Raw genomic sequence first — 14708 nt, forward strand, 5'->3', positions numbered from 1 at the left:
TTCGTTTTTCCCGTTTACCCTTCATATGGGCTCTAAGAACTGATTCTCTGTTTTTAAACCCAATAGGCTATCCATAGGCAATGATATGACGGTGGAGGAGCAGTGATGAAATGAGTGATGGAGGGAATTAAAGTACGGTACTAGTAGACAGTTAGCATCACCATGTCTTTGTTAGCCACAAATTTAACAGCATCTGCTGAAAATGAGCTCTGATTCTTTAATAAGAACTCACTAATTGGCTAACTTACTGTAGTTGTGACCAGGTCAGGTTGCTTAAGAAAGACAAAATGTTCTCTCTGCTACATATATTTCAATAATTTTTAACCAAACTGACTGACTTCGTTGCAATTAAATAGTCTTGTTTAATTTATCTGCTGTTAATAGTTCACGTCTTGGAAAGCTGTACTGTTCAGTTGTTCGTACATACAATCATGTTATTATTTTAAAATCTCCTTATAAATTATGTTAAATTATGTTGGTTAGATCTGATCATCTATCATGTTCAGAATCACTTTATACTGGCTTTATAAATTCGAAAATTTGTTAATGTTTATATTGTGTTTTTAATTTTTGTCCCGAAAGTTCAGACTTGAATATAACTAAATGTAATTCATGTCAATGGAAAATGCACTGTAATGAATATTTTTATGCCATGAAGACTATTTATTTCACCCTAGGTAGGGCTCTGACTTTCTGTCATTGAATTGATCTTGTTGCTTTAAATGTGAGTGTAAAGAAAGGAAGAAATGTAGGAGAAGGGTTGGAAACTTGGGCTTACTACAGGGCTGTCAGAAGATCTGAATTGTCTGACAGGACGACCTTACAGTCTAGACATCTCGGGACAATCGTGACAGATATTGTGGTTGTAACTATTCATTTCTATGTGTGGAATTATAAACACTTAGACTTCTTTCAAAAGTGAAGAATCGTGTTATAATGCAGCATAACTTGGTTGATTAATTTTAATTTTTTTTTCTTTTCCTCATCTGGCCTTGCTTTTCTTTCTCTCTTCTTCATATCACTCTTTTTTGTTATTATTTCTGTTTATTGTTACATAACTTGCCAAGAATGCCATGCTTTTGCTTTCTTGTGTGATATTTTTAGGTTGTATGTGGACTTTGTGAAACTTATACACAACAACTTTAAGTTGGTTTTATTATTATTTGTATGACTTCCACATGGAATGGAAAGCATTGTAGCTCCTAATATTTAATACTTTTAAAAACTACACCATAATATTCAGTGTTTAATAATGTAATATAAAGTGTGATAGTTAAGAAATAGATTTCATTAATTCAGTACCCATTATGTTTGTTTATAGGGTAAAGGAATTTAGAACATCTGTTAAAAAGTTACCTATTCTTTCATAAAAAAAAAAAAATCAGTTCAACTGCTGTTTAAATGTAAATATAAAAATTCTCACATATTTTGCCTTCTAAACTTCCAAAATTTTTAAAATTATTTTCAGTTTTGAAAATGTGAATTGGAGTGGTAGAAACTACTATTACTCTTCTTTCAATCTTGATATGAAGTAAAATAATTATGAACAAGCCTATTAAAGAAGAATCTGTTGTCCATATTTTGGAAATGTCACTTTCACAACTTTCATAATTGAAGTGTCGGCTGGAACAATGTTATAAGTTACATTTGGTAAAATTTACAGGAGCTGCAAAAATGTGTACACGTACAACGTTGTTCTTATAGGGTAGCAAACTTTTGAGTGGACAAATTTCACGTACTGCATTGATGGACAGTTGCAAGCCAAGGAGTATAGCAAGGTAACAAACATAACATACAACATTATTACACGGAAACACGCCAAATGAAAATTTTGTAACTTAAAACGTTGTTCCAGCCGACTCTTCAATTATTATAGTATACCAGGTGACGAACCTCATGGTCTAGTGGTCAGAGCTTCTGGCTACAGTTCACGAGGTCTCAGGTTCGATTTGGGAATTTTTCCTTAAAGGGAATTGTTCCTGTGTTCGTCCATGGTCTGGAAATTAAGTTAAATTTAGATGTAAGATCTATCCTGGCGCCACATATTCTTACAATCATCCTATCACATATCATCAGGGTAGCATAACTCGTCTTCCAGGAGCCCCCCCCCCCCAACCTCATAAGTGGGTTACGCATAAGCCGCTGCCAGGAGAGAAGACCAGAAATGTCGAAAGACAACCTGGTGGCGTTAAAGATATATACAACATATATATATATATATATATATATATATATATATATATGTATATTCTCAAGTATATCATCACATTTTATTAGCAAATGAAGTTGTTGCTAATCATTGTCATAGAAACTGATGACTTTTTATCTTGTTCATTTAGAATGAAGAGGAAACGCCAGATGATCAATGGGCTGGTCTCTCATATACCATCGATTTGGAAACAGGTTAGTCTGATACAATTTGATTTGATGTTGAGGACTCGTTGCATATTGTTGAATATGACATTTTAAAACATTGTATTTTAAACATGTGCTCTTTTATTCGTGTATGCCTGCCAGTTCCTGCTACTAACTAGAGTCAAAAAATAAAATAACATATTCCGATTTTAATGAAATTGTATCATAGGGTATTAAGGTTGCTATCCTTTGTTATGTATATGGTTCATCATAACACTAACCTCTATAAAGTGGTGTGATTTCATTTTTTTTTCATTTCATTTCATTTATTATGTTTCATAGATCTTACATTAGCAATGAAGCTTTAAGATGTGGAACAAGTCAAAGTTTTACAAGATTAAATTTACAGTTTTACAAATTTTTTACAATTTGTATTTTTTTTTTTTTTTTTTTTTTTGCAATTTTCTACAATTTTTTGGCGAGATTTAGTGAGATGAGGTGAGACCGAGGATTTGCCAAAAGATTTCTTGGCATTTGCCTTCATTTTCAAACTGCTAGATGTGAGAGGTAGGAGCAATACACTGTATGATTCATTTAGCATGCTACTTACTCTAAGCATTCACAATTTCTCAGCTATTTCAAATATATATGAAACTAGAGGAATAATTTCCCTTTGTAAACTTATGATTCAGTTGGAGAAGAGATGATTTTTATATCTATTGCAAAATACTTGAGTATTTGATATCAATAAACATATTTTGTATATAAATAGCAGTGGCAATTCGTGATATAATTTATAGTTGGTTTTACATTATGAAAATGATCTTCAAACCATGCGATATATGTTTAACCTCGACAGAAAGAAAGAAATAATGAAATACGAGGAAGTGGGTTGATTTTACATTGAAATTATGATGCAGGATCAGCTGCTATTAAAGACATAAACAATTAAAATACCAAATACTGGTAACACTATAAATATATTAAAGACTTTCCTTGAAAACACTTAGTTCTACTTGAAACAGAAGTCCATTCTATGTTCTTTGCTATGAGCAAAGATAACTTTCTGATTGCAATTTGAAATGTTCATGGTAAAATATTTTTTTTTTTTATTGAAAGCATTGCTAAAGCTGAGAGCACTCTTGTCCCATGGTTTTTCTCACAAATGTTTTTATCCTCTCCAGTGTAGAGAAATAATGCTTAATTGCTGCAAAGGTTGCACAACAGATGCCACCACCATTCACAATATATGTTTGTGAAAAAGTTACACTATAATGCTTTTCACGTGACTTCATTCAGAGTCTCATCAACTTCGTGGCTACAATATTTTGTCTGGGCGTATTTTATATTCAAATGTTTATTTAAGACTGAAACATGGTTTTGAGTGATTTTGATTCATAGGGCACTATGAGGTCACTTTGTCTAGAAACAGAAAATTTTCTATAAGGTAGATCTCCAGTATACGAAAAACTTCTCATCGAGGACACAGGAAATTCGAGAAGTGTGTAAAGTTCTCAAAACATATAAAATACGTTGAAAGTTAATTGAAAAAATACTCGAGAACAATTAAAATACAGATAACTAAAGATAATAATCTCACATATATCTTTTTTTATTTTTTCTGTGTACATTGTAAGGTAAACCATACCATTATGGATGGTGACTGCAAAATCAATATGTTGACTGAAAAATTGAGATTGTTCAAGAAGCAGCATCAAAAAACAAGATCATTAATCTTAAAATTTATTGAAACACTAAATAAGTATTTCATTCACTCTTTGAAATGGGGACCTTGTAGTAGAAAACTAATTGAAGAATGGCACTTGATTGGAATACAACAGTGTGCTGTATCGTAAGAACAAAATTCTGGTCACGTGACAGACGATTTAAAAAGTAGAGAGAGAGAGAGTTGTTCATAATTTTTAATATCGGTACCGTACTATTACTAGATATGTTGAGTGTAACTTATATTCGAATATAGGCTTTTATGGCCGGCATCAATAGGAGAAAAGTTTTCCGGGCTATCAGGCTGTGGTCCGTTAATTGTGTGACCAAATGTTTCATTCACTGCTGCGGTGAACATTTTCAGTGGTGTAGATTACTGGTGTGGCTGGTTCTACTGCACGTGCCGATGACACCACTGAAGATGTTCACCACAACAGTGAATGAAACATTTGGTCACACAACCAACGGATCACGGGCTGATAGTCTGGAAAACTTTTCTTCTATTCAGTGTAACTATTTCAAAAAGTTAAAAGAGTCTTAGAAAATGTAATTTCTTGTTTTCACAAAGACTTTTCCAACCATGAACTTATTGAACACAAGTTGTTAGGTAATATATGTATCCAATTGCTTCATTTTTTTTTAAATTATCTTTTCTTCTTCACGTCACCAGAAGGTTTTTAGAGATGAAGTTAATATAATTTAAAGAAGTGGCATACCAAGTCATTGATTACAACCAAAATAAGTTGCTATGTGACCAGAGAAATAAAATAATTCCAATAAAGTTCTGTGTTTTGGTCCTGATGTATAGTGTATGGAACATGTCAGATTGGGCTTACTTCTAGCCTTTTGTTATACAGAGAAATGTATTCATGTAATTGCTGAAGAGTTATACATATTAACTTCTTTTAAGATAAATTTTAATTTGCTTATTAACCATTTTATTGAGGTTATTTGGCAAGCACATCATTCCAATTTCAGTTTTTTTTTTTTTTTATATTTTATGTGCATAAAGAGTCAGGAGACATATTCTTGTGAACGTATTCAGTAATGAGTGACATAATGTTATTAAAGAACAGTTAAAAAAAAGAATATAGAAAACTGTGAAGAGAGTTCCCACACACCAGTTTTCCCTCCTGTGGAGAGTATACCTTGGGTAGCAGTTGAAACAATGTTGCTGTTCACCATTTGCAGCGTAATGACTGTTAACTTACTTACTGATACACAATAATAGTTCATAGTCCAAAAGGAAAACGACACTGTTGTATCTTTATTTGCTGCTATATTGCAGTCGTGCTTTCCACAATGAAAGATTCATCCTAATGACACCCTTTCTCATTTTCTTACATTTGGAAATAATGTTCTTTTTTTGGTTTATTAGGAGATTATTTTTATTGTTTTTTTGTCATTCCCATCACGAAGAAAATTAATTTAGATTTTAAAAACATTTTTCTTAAATATCAGACTATATTATCTGGCGTGAATTCTGCTTGAAATTCATATTATATCCAATGTGGCGAATACATCGTCCTTATACTGAAGTGAAAGCTTTACTTTCAATATTGAAAATATGTTGTTGTTGTTGTTTTCTAATGCCAGGCATTTGACAATAAAGTCATTTGACCTCTTGCACTCAAATATTTTTCAAAGATATTATCATGACCGGCGGCCGGGTAGCTCAGTTGGTAGAGCAGCTGGCTATGGACTGGAAGGTCCGGGGTTCGATCCCAGGTGGTGGCAGGATTTTTTTCTCGTTGCCAAACTTTCAGAACGGTCCCGAGGTTCACTCAGCCTTCTATAAAATTGAGTACCGGGTCTTTCCCGGGGGTAAAAGGCGGTCAGAGCGTGGTGCCGACCACACCACCTCATTCTAGTGCCTAGGTCATGGAAAGCATGGGGCTCTACCTCCATGCCCCCCAAGTGCCTTCATGGCATTTTACGGGGATACCTTTACCTTTTTTTATTATCATGACCAGCCACTGAAGCACAGTTTTTGAGATGTTCCGAATCCATTTCTTGTTTTGAGTTGCACAATGGGCAATTAGGGGACTGATATATTCCAATTCTATGCAGGTGTTTGGCCAAACAATCATGGCCTGTTGCCAATCTAAATGCAGCTACAGACGATTTTCGTGGTAAATGGGGAATTAACTGTGGATTTTAATGCAGAGAGTTCCATTTTTTCCCTTGGGATTGTGTTATCAAATTTTGTTTGTTGAAGTCTAAGTATGTAGATTTAATAAATCTTAATATTGAAAATATTAATTGGTTGCTGATCAAAGTTAGAACAACAATAACCAGGACTCATTTACATCTGTCATGAATTATTACAATACTATTATGTAGTAACTACAGTATTTAATAACACCTTATTGAATTGTGAGGTCCTTATATCTGGACAACAAGATAATGAATAATAATAATAATAATAATAATAATAATAATAATAATAATAATAATAATAATAATGATGATAACAATAATAATAATAATAATGATAACAATAAAACACAAGATCCATATCTGCTGTCAGAGACTCGTTTCAGAATTATGACGGATTGAGATAATTATATGTACACATCTCATTTAATATTTTTACTAGATAACATATAAGTATAAGGTGCTTAGGAAAATATTTGGGGCTAAGAGGGATGAAGTTACAGGAGAATGGAGAAAGTTACATAATGCAGAACTGCACGCATTGTATTCTTCACCTGACATAATTAGGAACATTAAATCCAGACGTTTGAGATGGGCAGGGCATGTAGCACGTATGGACGAATCCAGAAATGCATATAGAGTGTTAGTTGGGAGGCTGGAGGGAAAAAGACCTTTAGGGAGGCCGAGACGTAGATGGGAAGGTAATATTAAAATGGATTTGAGGGAGGTGAGATATGATGATAGAGATTGGATTAATCTTGCTCAGGATAGGGACCAATGGCAGGCTTATGTGAGGGCGGCAATGAACCTCCGGGTTCCTTAAAAGCCAGTAAGTAAGTAAGATAACATATATTTTAGTGCAAACAAGAAAACTTGTTTGCTGAAATGAGATCGAAATATTAAAATGTTCAAAGAAAATTCAGTTCAAATAGTTATAAAAATATTACAAGTATTCATTTCTGATCTGCAACTTAATTGAATCACACCAAATGTTATTTTCTATCTTGACATAGATGTCGCTTATGACAGAGTCTTCAAATGCGTTCTTGCTATATGAAGGTTACATTGAATGTTGGCATGTGTAGCTTTTATTGATTTCATTGATCTTGATCATTTAATAGGGTAGGGCAGATGTTTTGAGCAATGTTCGTAGCTACATTAAATTACCCTCAAGTTTCTAGATTACCAACACATGTATTGTTTATTCCATTCGCTGGCCTTCTTCTCTCCCTCATCATCTCAATTCTCATCACTCAAGACAACATTGGACATATGACAGACATCACTTTGGGTGATTAAATAATTACACAGTTGTAGAAGATTAGTAATAGTTATTTTTAAAACTTTAATGTTCTTACTTTTCATTAAACGTCTTTTGCACTCTTGTGGTAAATACAGGAGAGGTTAAAGTTCAATGGTAAATGAGAGGACAGAATTAAGAACATTTCTTAGTACCTGACATGAAATAGTTATCGAAGCAATGTACTTACTCTAGCCCAGAGAATAACAATGATGCACAGTACTTAACAAAATATGATTTAATAAACAGTGTCATGTGAATGACACTTCCTCTTTTTAAATTTTAAGCAATAAAATATAATCACTACTTTATGCTGTTTAAAATGAGCTAAACCCGTACCATTTAACTACTTTTTAACTTATCTCCTGAACTATATTTTAATTTGTTAAAAGTTCTTTAGACCTAACAATTTTCTCTAAAGATATTTTTAGTTAAGGAATAATTCCTTAGATAACAATTGTAATCTGGGGACATAACAAACATTACAATATTGTTTCATTTCATTATACAGCGTAAAAGACATTATTTCCTGTATTTCACCTTCTTCTTCTTTTACAGGTTAGTCTGTTCTAGCTTCTAAGGGACATTGTAATGACTATTAACTCTACAAAGTTATACAAATCGTATTATGTATTCCATTGGATAGAAATAAGTGTATATTATTTGCATTACATATCAGAACCATCAGAAAGTCCATAAAATATGCGTTCTCTAGCATGAAAACTCTTTAGAGTTACGAGAATATTATAAACTTGTGATAAATTGTAAGAAAATTCTGGATAGTTTGAAACTTTGTTCTGATTTTTTTAACTCTAATTCCCATGCAAGAAAATCCTTATGAAAAAGAAGTTTTGCAAAAATTGTTTACGTGTTGACGAGAAAGAGAGAAGTATTTTAAAAGTAATGTCAAATTTCTTTCTAAAGTGAATCATTGTTCCTCACTAGACTGTAATCATGCTAACAATCCCTTTGATGTAAGTATTTCAAGTCTAACTAGTCAGTAAAAATTCTGTCTCCTAGCATTTGTAAATTATTTACACTACTTAAAGAGTATTGTTGTTCGAATATGTGGTGTGTGTGAGTGTGGTTAAATTCATAAAATATGTTGTTGTTGTTTTCTAATGCCAAGCATTTGACAATAAAGTCATTTGACCTCTTGCACTCCAATATTTTTCAAAGATATACTGAAGCACAGATTTTGAGATGTTCCGAATCCATTTCTTGGTTTGAGTTGCACAATGGGCAGTTAGGGGACTGATATATTCCAATTCTATGCAGGTGTTTGGCCAAACAATCATGGCCTGTTGCCAATCTAAATGCAGCTACAGACGATTTTCTTGGTAAATCGGGAATTAACTGTGGATTTTGATGCAGAGAGTTCCATTTTTTCCCTTGGGATTGAGTTATCAAATTTTGTTTGTTGAAGTCTAAGTATGTAGATTTAATAAATCTCTTCACAGAGTAATACGTAGATTTAGTAACAGGTCTGTAAGTAGCAGTGCTGCCCTTCTTTGCTAAAGCATCCGCATTCTCGTTCCCCAGGATTCCACAATGGGATGATATCCATTGGAATACAATTCTTTTATTGAGTGATATTAATTGAGAGAGCATTTTAGTTATTTCTGCTGTTTGAGATGAAGGTGTGTGTTTAGAGACGATTGATAGAATAGCTGCTTTGGAGTCTGACAATATAACTGCATTCCTAAATTTATTAATGTGGCATAGAAGGTTCCTGAGACATTCACTTATTGCAATGATTTCACCATCAAAACTTGTTGTTCCATATCCAAGGGATCTATAAAGTGAGAAAATAAAATATAAATATATATATTTTGCAGAAAGATTTTTAAATTGTAATAAGTATTTGCAATTTGATATTATTGTAGCAATGCAGGCAGCTGTGTTGTTACATAGCAGCTGGTGTAGTTGGCTTCGTTTGACTTGACTAGTGTGGGCTTTCCTTTGTTGGTTGGTTGGATGGTTGGTTTGTCGGTCGGTCGATTGGTCGCCTGGTTGGTTGGATTGCTGTCTCGGAGAGCTTGGTACTGCACGCCATGCTTGGACTCGCATCATCGCTTGCCCGTCTACGCCGTGCCGCGCCATACCACGCTGTGCCGCATCCTGACAGCTAACTATCATTAGTCATAAACTAGAGAATCCATTTTTCCATTGTGTTCTTATTAAGCAAACCCTCTCTGCAACTTCCATCAATCTTTCCAAAAAAAATTTTCTTTTTGGTGGGGTAAAGAAGGGTGGTTGACTGAATATCTAGTGGAGTGTCGAAGCATAAAAGCTGAGGAGGGAGTTTTTATGCACTGAAAAGCAACCATGGATTGCAAATACAACAATGAAATAGGGGAACATGATTTGCTTCACAGTTGCTTTCTATCATGGAGGGTTTAGAGAGAAAATTTGAACAAAGGCTTCAAGTACACTGTAGCATATGGAGATAAAAGCTGCAACCAATCGCAGTACATATTGAAAGCTTCAGAGGTTTACCATATCGAACTACTCTAACATTATAGAAATCTACCATTATTTCTGAACTTCATTAATTTTTATATACTAAATGAACAATAAAATGTACATAGCTATCATTTTGATATGCATTCTTGTATTCTTGACCACGCTTGTTTAAATCGATCGGTGTTGGAGGCTCATATCAGCACTGTTATTCTTCCAGTTACTTACTTTTCATTAGGTAGCTATATCGCTTTGTTTTTCTTTGATGGTGAAAATAAATTAAGAATGCTATTTAACTTGAGATGACTTTGTTGTCATGTTCAGAATTTTCAGAGAGAAAGAATATTATTTGGGAAAAGAATGAGAACTGCACTGAAAGCAACCATGGATTGAAAATACAACAATGAAATAGGGGAACATGATTTGCTTCACAGTTGCTTTCTATCATGGAGGGTTTAGAGAGAAAATTTGAACAAAGGCTTCAAGTACACTGTAGCATATGGAGATAAAAGCTGCAACCAATCGCAGTACATATTGAAAGCTTCAGAGGTTTACCATATCGAACTACTCTAACATTATAGAAATCTACCATTATTTCTGAACTTCATTAATTTTTATATACTAAATGAACAATAAAATGTACTTAGCTATCATTTTGATATGTATTCTTGTATTCTTGACCATACTTGTTTAAATCGATCTGTGTTGGAGGCTCATATCAGCACTGTTATTCTTCCAGTTACTTACTTTTCATTAGGTAGCTATATCGCTTTGTTTTTCTTTGATGGTGAAAATAAATTAAGAATGCTATTTAACTTGAGATGACTTTGTTGTCATGTTCAGAATTTTCAGAGAGAAAGAATATTATTTGGGAAAAGAATGAGAACCTTCCCTTGTGTTGAGGTCCAAACCATTAATGGTGATGAGTTCTGTATACATTGTGTTCTTCTGTTTTTTGGTGGAAGTATGGGTGTTGTCAGGTGGTAAATGAATGTAGAAATGAGAAATTGTATCCCAAAAGAGAGCTTTTCTGTTACAAAATGTTTACATCCTGTTGCCGTATCAAGATGCATTCCACTAGAATCTCTCCTGAGGCCGATACCAACATATTGACTAATGACATTGCTGTCAAATTATGATGGATGGAAAATATCTTGCAGCTTCCTGCCAGTAAACATTTTACCTGGTCATGATGGTGTCTATAGGTGTAGGAGACTTTGTAACAAAGAAAAATGTACGTTGAAATTTTGAATAATACACAATTAAATTTGATTTTTTAAACCTTTTGTAACAATTAAATTTGATTTTTTTTTTTTTACTTTTTGTAAATGTGTATTGTAAGAACTTTTTGTTTTCGAAATTTACAATTCTTGTTACCTTTATATCTACTCTTCATTATAAATATTTTACTAATTTCAATTAATCTTTAAAAAATCCGCAGAAATATTTTTCAAATCAAAATGTATATCCATTTCACACATTTATAAATTTGTAATGACTCCCCAGGATTAACATGAAGTTTGAGATTTATTGTAGGTAAAGTTAGATGAGATTAGGTTAGTTCAGTTTTTATATATGTTAGGTTAGTTTAATTTACATTAGTGTAGCTTACTTTAATTTAGTTCGTGTGTTTTACTATTTAATACATTCCTTTGAAGTTATCCCTAAAATTGACTAAATAAATTGTAACATTGTTAATTTAACTCTAGAGTGCTAAAGTAAAAATATTCAGTTTCATATGCTTCAGGGTCTTCGATTTTATCAAATTCTGCCATAAAAATGTGTAAGAACTCTAAAATGTTTTGTTGTAGGTAAAGTTAGATGAGATTAGGTTAGTTCAGTTTTGATATATGTTAGGTTAGTTTAATTTACATTAGTGTATCTTACTTTAATTTAGTTCGTTCGTTTTAATATTTAGTACATTCCTTTGAAGTTATTCCTAAAATTGACTAAATAAATTGTAACGTTAATTTAACTCTAGAGTGCTAAAGTAAAAATATTCGGTTTCATATGCTTTAGGGTCTTCGATTTTATAAAATTCTGCCATAAAAATGTGTAAGAACTCTAAAATGTTTTCTCATAAATGATCAGTTTCAATGATTTTGGTGCATTAATATTAAAATTATTTCGAATACAAAATTTAGACGAATTAATAATGTAAGTAATCATTAGAAAATTATATTTAGCACAGTGTAAATAAATAACTATATATGATTTTAAATTAAAATGTTCAATCAAAGAAATTTTAGTATAAGAAATTGAAATAATTGTGTTCTTATAATTCAGTGTTATTACTAAATAGTCTTTAGTTAATCTTTGCTCACTAAAAACACTTAGGTTTCATTACTTCAGTAAAAGTCGCAAATACAGATTTAAAAGAAATTTGGTTAATTACCGTTACTATAGTTTTCATGATCATGTTCCTGTTTCTGTTTTGTACACTCAGGCGGTTTCATAATGTTCATTTAAGTTGAAATATTGAACTACTATGAAGGTTGCTGCATAAGTTTTGGCAACCTTTTTTTTTCTTCCAAAGTTAAATGATGGTATCACAAGATGTCGTATGGGATCCATAGTATGTGGTTGCATCACTACATTATCCATCTTCCCTCGTTAAACTCAAATGTTCCTATTTCTTCTTTCTTTTTTTCTTTAAATTTCATTTGTATATATCAGTGTTAATTTGATGATCTAAGTGTGTCCTTAAAAAAAAAAACACATTAACAAGCACATTTCAATTCGTTTTCACATTCAATTGATGTTTTGAATGAAATATAATGTAGTCTTAATTTTGTACTGGTCAACACTTTTGTTTTAAAATTTCTTCTTATGATTCTATTTATTTATTGCGTCTTCATAGTTTGACAGCAGTGTAAGAAATGTATTCCTAAAATATATTTTCTAAATGTGTGAAAGCACGCACATGTTAGATTCTTTTTTTTCTATTTCAATTTTGATATATAATGAAATTTTTCCACACAAAGTTGTTGCTTTTGTTTTGCAAGTAGATATATACATATACGGTTTATCTTGGGGCACTTTGTTTCAATATTTTTGTTTCCATGTATAATTTATTCTCTGTCTTTGCAAAGAAAATATTACAGTTTCAGTTCTATTCCATTTGTTATTACTGATTTCTGTTCTTTTAATAATTTATTTATGCAGAAGTAAACTATTGGGCCAAAATTAAGTTGGTTGAAATTTCTTTTGTTTATACATCTTTTGTTTTCTGTTTGTTTTTTTCTTTGTTTGTCCCCCCCCCCTCCAGATCTTCCAAAGAATTTTTTTGTTGGCATTGTCATATGCTTTTCATAATTAGTAAATAGAATACATACAAGTAAATTTTATTATCTTCTTTTCTATATTATCCTCTTAACAGTGTATAAAATTATCTTTTATACTGCCTCTACTATTTATAATACCGGAGTATTCTTCACCATGTATAGTTTTGGCATTTTTTGTAATTAATTTTTTATTATGTTTGCAGTAGTTTTGAAGCTCTGAATAACAATAAATTATTCACCATCTATAGTTCCGGCATTTTTTTTTGTAATTAATTTTGCATTATGTTTGCAGTAGTTTTGAAGCTCTGAATAACAATTATTCACCATCTATAGCTCCGGTATTATTTTTTTGTAATTAATTTTGCATTATGTTTGCAGTAGTTTTGAAGCTCTGAATAACAATTATTCACCATCTATAGCTCCGGTATTATTTTTTTGTAATTAATTTTGCATTATGTTTGCAGTAGTTTTGAAGCTCTGAATAACAATTATTCACCATCTATAGTTCCGGCATTTTTTTTTTTTTGTAATTAATTTTGCATTATGTTTGCAGTAGTTTTGAAGCTCTGAATAACAATTATTCACCATCTATAGCTCCGGTATTATTTTTTTGTAATTAATTTTGCATTATGTTTGCAGTAGTTTCGAAGCTCTGAATAATTATTCACCATCTATAGCTCCAGTATTATTTTTAATTACTTACTTACAAATGGCTTTTAAGGAACCTGAAGGTTTATTGCCGCCCTCACATAAGCCCGCCATCGGTCCCTATCCTTTGCAAGATTAATCCAGTCTCTATCATCATATCCCACCTCCCTCAAGTCCATTTTAATATTATCCTCCCATCTACGTCTCGGCCTCCCTAAAGGTCTTTTGCCGTGGTGATAGGGATTATTTTTACTTAATTTTGCATTATGTTTGTTGAATAACAATTATTCACCATCTATAGCTCCGGTAGTTTTTTTAAATTAATTTTGTATTATGTTTGCAGTAATTTTGAAGCTCTAAATAACAATTATTCATCATGTGTAGTTTCGGCATGTTTTGTAATTACTTTGTGGTCGCATTAGTTTTTTGAAACTGTGAAAACAGTGTTATAAGTTATAACTATAATTTGTACAGTAATTTCTTGAGTTTTTTGGGCGAAGGTTAGGTCTAGTTATAATTCCCCCTCCCCTCTTTTGTAAGTAATGTTCAAATTTATTCCCAGCCAAGATAAAGCTAGCCAGCACAAAGGGAACATTGAAATGCTGTTCACTGAAAAGAAACTACTACTTCAAAGCACGTGCTTTTGCTTGCGGAATGTTAATATTTTACATTGAAAGAATTAAGAAGTTAAAAATTTGTATACCCTGCCACCATAGGTCTTCAAAAAGAATAGCTTCCGTTCAGGTATGGATATCGGACAAGCATAGCTTGTAAAG

The 14708-nt window shown here is 32.2% G+C and overlaps 1 protein-coding gene across 9 annotated transcripts in view; it reads left to right on the forward strand.

Annotated features, from left to right (window-relative positions):
• Positions 1-14708, forward strand: part of cnc (NFE2 like bZIP transcription factor cap-n-collar) — a 406452-nt gene that overhangs the window by 231136 nt on the left and 160608 nt on the right. For all 9 annotated transcript variants that reach the window (XM_069822992.1, XM_069822989.1, XM_069822988.1 and 6 more), the window contains one exon: positions 2340-2403. In XM_069822992.1, coding sequence (XP_069679093.1) covers positions 2340-2403 — 64 coding nt within the window. The remainder of the gene's footprint in view (positions 1-2339; positions 2404-14708) is intronic.

The sequence above is a fragment of the Periplaneta americana genome, chromosome 4, assembly GCF_040183065.1.
Source record: "Periplaneta americana isolate PAMFEO1 chromosome 4, P.americana_PAMFEO1_priV1, whole genome shotgun sequence".
Classification (NCBI taxonomy): Eukaryota; Metazoa; Arthropoda; class Insecta; order Blattodea; family Blattidae; genus Periplaneta; species Periplaneta americana.